Here is a 3772-nt window from a genome sequence, read left to right on the forward strand (position 1 = left end):
ATGAGTGTTGGTAGGGGAGAGGGGGCGGTTGGGGGTAGTGGGTTGTGGTTGTTGGAGGTGGGTGGGCGTGAGGTAGAAGTGAGGGAGGGGAATGAAATGGATAGAAGAAAGATGGAGGGGTGGGGATGGTTGGTGGTGTAGGGTTGGGTAGGGATGGGGGTATGGGGGTGTTAAGTGGAGAGAGGGAGTGGGTGAGGTGGGATGATGTTCGGGGTAATAGGGTGGAAAGAGGAGAGGGACGAAGAGGTGGGTTTGAGTTGTGGAGATGTGGGAGGGGGTAGGGGATGGATGTATGGGGGAGGGGGGGGGTAGTGGAGGAGGAGGAGAGAGATTAAAAATGAGTTGGGGAGATGGGTTGAAACCAGGCAGGGAACAGGGTACTTGCATATAAATGAACATACTTAAGGTATGTTGACTCACGACCGAATTAAAATCCGCTCGTAAAATACTTGCATGCGATGACATGGAGAGTCTCAGGACTCCTCGAAAAAAATCTGTTTGAGACTAAAGTTTTGAAAATCACCTTTTATATCTATTTTAATGAACTCTTCAAGACAACAGCACTATGATATTACAAAACTAGGGAAATTATAGAAATTATCATGCAGGACGACTTCTGAGGTTCAGAAAACTTTTGAGACGTACTCAAGTTGCATTCCTCCCTTCGCCCACCTTTCTCCACTTTAAGTAAAAAAAAAAAAGTTTTACAGTAGCAAAGAACCCAAAAGAGAAAAAGCATGACTAGAAATGTCTATAATTGGGTAGGGTTCTGTAGTTGCAGCACTAGTTTGACTGTTATGGCCAACCTGGCTCTGAGGCTCTTATATATCTTTACTTTATGAGAATGGTTCATTGATTGACTGATTGATTATGAAGGTTTTACACCCCTTTCGAAATCATTTATGTTATTTCGGGGGCCATCTGCATTGCCCCAGCCTGCCATGGTCAACCTGGGTTGAGTGGGAGGGATGTTACTGGGTATAAGAGGCCTTTTTTAAGCTCTAAACAAGCTGCATCTTCAAATCAATTCTCTTCTTCCCTCTCCCCTGGTGTCCTAAGTAGCGGTTACGTGTTCCATTCCCGTATGGGGAGGCTTTTTATTGACCATCTCCTTCTGTCTATTAGGACGTTATATCTCCTCAACCAAAATTGGTTCTAACAGGCAGGGTCAAAACAGCCCGCCTCCTAAATGATCTCAACTGTGTCGATGGGAACGTAAAATATCGACAATCGTAACTTTTCTTTCTAACGCCTATACACAGTTTAGTATGAACACTCTTCCAGACCATATTGCAGTCAACAAGAGATTTACCAACAGACTTTGCATTAGGTAAACAAAAAACCCCAAACAACCCAAAACAACCCCGCCCCCCAAAAAAAAACAAAAAAACAAAAACAAAACAAAAAACAAACGAACAACAACCCACGTCTTTCCCCTTAAAAGAAAAGCCAACAAAAACCCTCACGCACATATTCAGTTCGCTGCTAACAGTAGCAATGTACTTTGGAATAAGTACCCAAAAAAAAGAGACAGAAAGAAAGAGAAAACAAAGAGTAGTAATGAGATGGGGACAAAACGTGAAAGGGAATGCTCGTACTCTATGAGGGAATGGCGTCGGCGTTTTGTCCATCCAATCAGGTCGACCATAGTGCATTGAGGACTTGTAGGTCACTGTCTTGGCGTGTGGAGCTGTGGGAACACGATACAAGAAATGACAAACACTTATAAACTATTTTCTAAAAGTGCCTGTCTCACCAACCAATACTACAGGTTAGGTTAAGAAACAACAGTCCCCCCCCTGTCAATTGTAGGTCTAGTTTGTTTTTGTTCTGTTTGTTTCATCCGTCCTCTTGTACGTCAAGGGCGTCGAGGGGAGAAAGAGCTTCCTGACTCTGGCGAGTTTGATGGCCTGGCTGGGTGGGATATTGAATGTTCCTAGCGTATCCTTCACACCCTTGATCCAGGTCTTTCTTTGTCTTCCTCTTGCCTTGTAACGTGATACTTTCCTGTAGTAGGCTTTACTGGCAAGCTGGTTTGGTGCCATACGTGTGAGATGTCCAAACCACCTGATTTTTTGCCTTCGAATGTAATGGAGGACAGGTAATGTTCCCACCATTTCTTTTATCTTATTGTTTCTGACCATGTTCCCTCTGGTTTTGTTGACGACTCTCCTTAGACATCTCATCTAGCAAGTGGTTATCTTACGTTCCAGACCTTTGGTCAGGGTCCATGTCTGGCACTGGTAGGTCAAGGTGGGGATGAAGTTAGAGTAAATGAGTTTGGCTTTGGTCTCAATGAAAATGAGAAGTGGGGCCAGCTGATTTTTAGTCTAGTACTGCATAAGATTATAATACCCTCTAGATATACGACAGAACTCTTTAAAGATTCATATGATGAAGGATCTTGTGAGTACAAAAGAGTAAAAACTTTGTATTCATCAAACGGCTCACCGGATAATTGTCTCAATTTTTAATTCTTGTTTTCAAAACTTTTGTTCCTGAAAAAAAAGGGGGGGGGGGTGGCTCCAGTGTACCGTGTTTGCCTCTAGTTCAATATGTTCCGGGTTCAAAACCTGACACCGACTAAAAATACATCTCTAAAATGTTGTCATCTTCTTCACTGTTCTTCAGACGTGTTCTGTCATCTGCTTTAATTTTTATTTTCTGCTTCCTTCCCCTGGGCTCCTATCTCCTTTACTCTTGGTTCTTTCTACTTCTACTCCAAACTTCTTACTGCTGTCTTTCTGCCACACCCCTGATCTTAGGGAAGGTATGATCTAACTCCCAGCGTTTTTGGACAAAGACGAAAATTCTTTGAGGTCCCAAATGCAAGTTGCACACTCTTGGTGGTCATAGAATCGATAAGCGTATGGTTCGGCAGCAGCTCGGGCAAAATTCAAATTTAATCCTTACCGAAACCTTACCGTTAGTATAAAAACATTTAGGGTACAATGGATATCGGAATGTGGCTGCCTGAAATCAAGTGGCTCAACGAGTAGGGAAACCAGTCTCATACGTAAAAATCAGTTGCACTGTAGGTTGAAGAACCAGCGGTCTTTCTTTAGGCCATTCCCAAAGGGGGATATTAACATGTTCCTATGCACAGAAGAATTGTAAATGGGCTGATTTATCAATGTCATGCTCATACTGTGCCGGAACATCATAGGGGGAACTAATGCTTTTTCTTTCGTCATCCTTACTATCATCATTTTTCATCTACTTCTTGTCACTCTCTTCTGAACTGCTATTTCTGGGGTGCCTTGATAGTCTAAGCAGACTTTTTGACGTTGAAGAGAAAGAGGTGAGCAAAGTAAGCCTGATTCCCGTTTGAACTTCTTTGATGACATCCACCCAGAGCCGTTCATATGACCATATGCAGTTGCGAGCGTCGAAAAACTTGCTGAAACCAAACGCACCAGCAGTCAACGACCGGTGAGATCTAGCCGGGGGAACACAAGGAACAAGAAGTCTCGATGGGGTCTTAAAACATTTACAGTAATAATTTATGAGCATCCAGTCTCTCTTACCATGTGCTCTGTTGATCAAAGACTGCTCCTGCTGCCTAAGTAGGGCCTTCTGCTGATAGTCAAGACGGTTGTTGGTCTCTGGAACGTCAGGGTAGACGGAACGGAACATTTGTCTGGTACGTGCCTCTGGGATACCGGGTGTGGAAGAACGATGGTTCAGTTAGAGCGTGAGAAAAAATATGGGGTGGGGTAGATAGATAGATAGATAGATAGATAGATAGATAGATAGATAGATAGATAGATAG

General features: G+C 43.3%; 1 protein-coding gene across 1 annotated transcript in view; it reads right to left on the reverse strand.

Moving 5' to 3' along the window:
* Window positions 1–3772, reverse strand: part of LOC101863362 — a gene marked incomplete in the record, with an annotated part of 88148 nt that overhangs the window by 8945 nt on the left and 75431 nt on the right. Inside the window, 2 exon segments of the mRNA XM_013085627.2 lie at window positions 1599–1690; window positions 3528–3653. Of these exon segments, the coding sequence (XP_012941081.1) occupies window positions 1599–1690; window positions 3528–3653 (218 nt within the window).

Source organism: Aplysia californica, unplaced genomic scaffold (assembly GCF_000002075.1).
Source record: "Aplysia californica isolate F4 #8 unplaced genomic scaffold, AplCal3.0 scaffold00391, whole genome shotgun sequence".
Classification (NCBI taxonomy): domain Eukaryota; kingdom Metazoa; phylum Mollusca; class Gastropoda; order Aplysiida; family Aplysiidae; genus Aplysia; species Aplysia californica.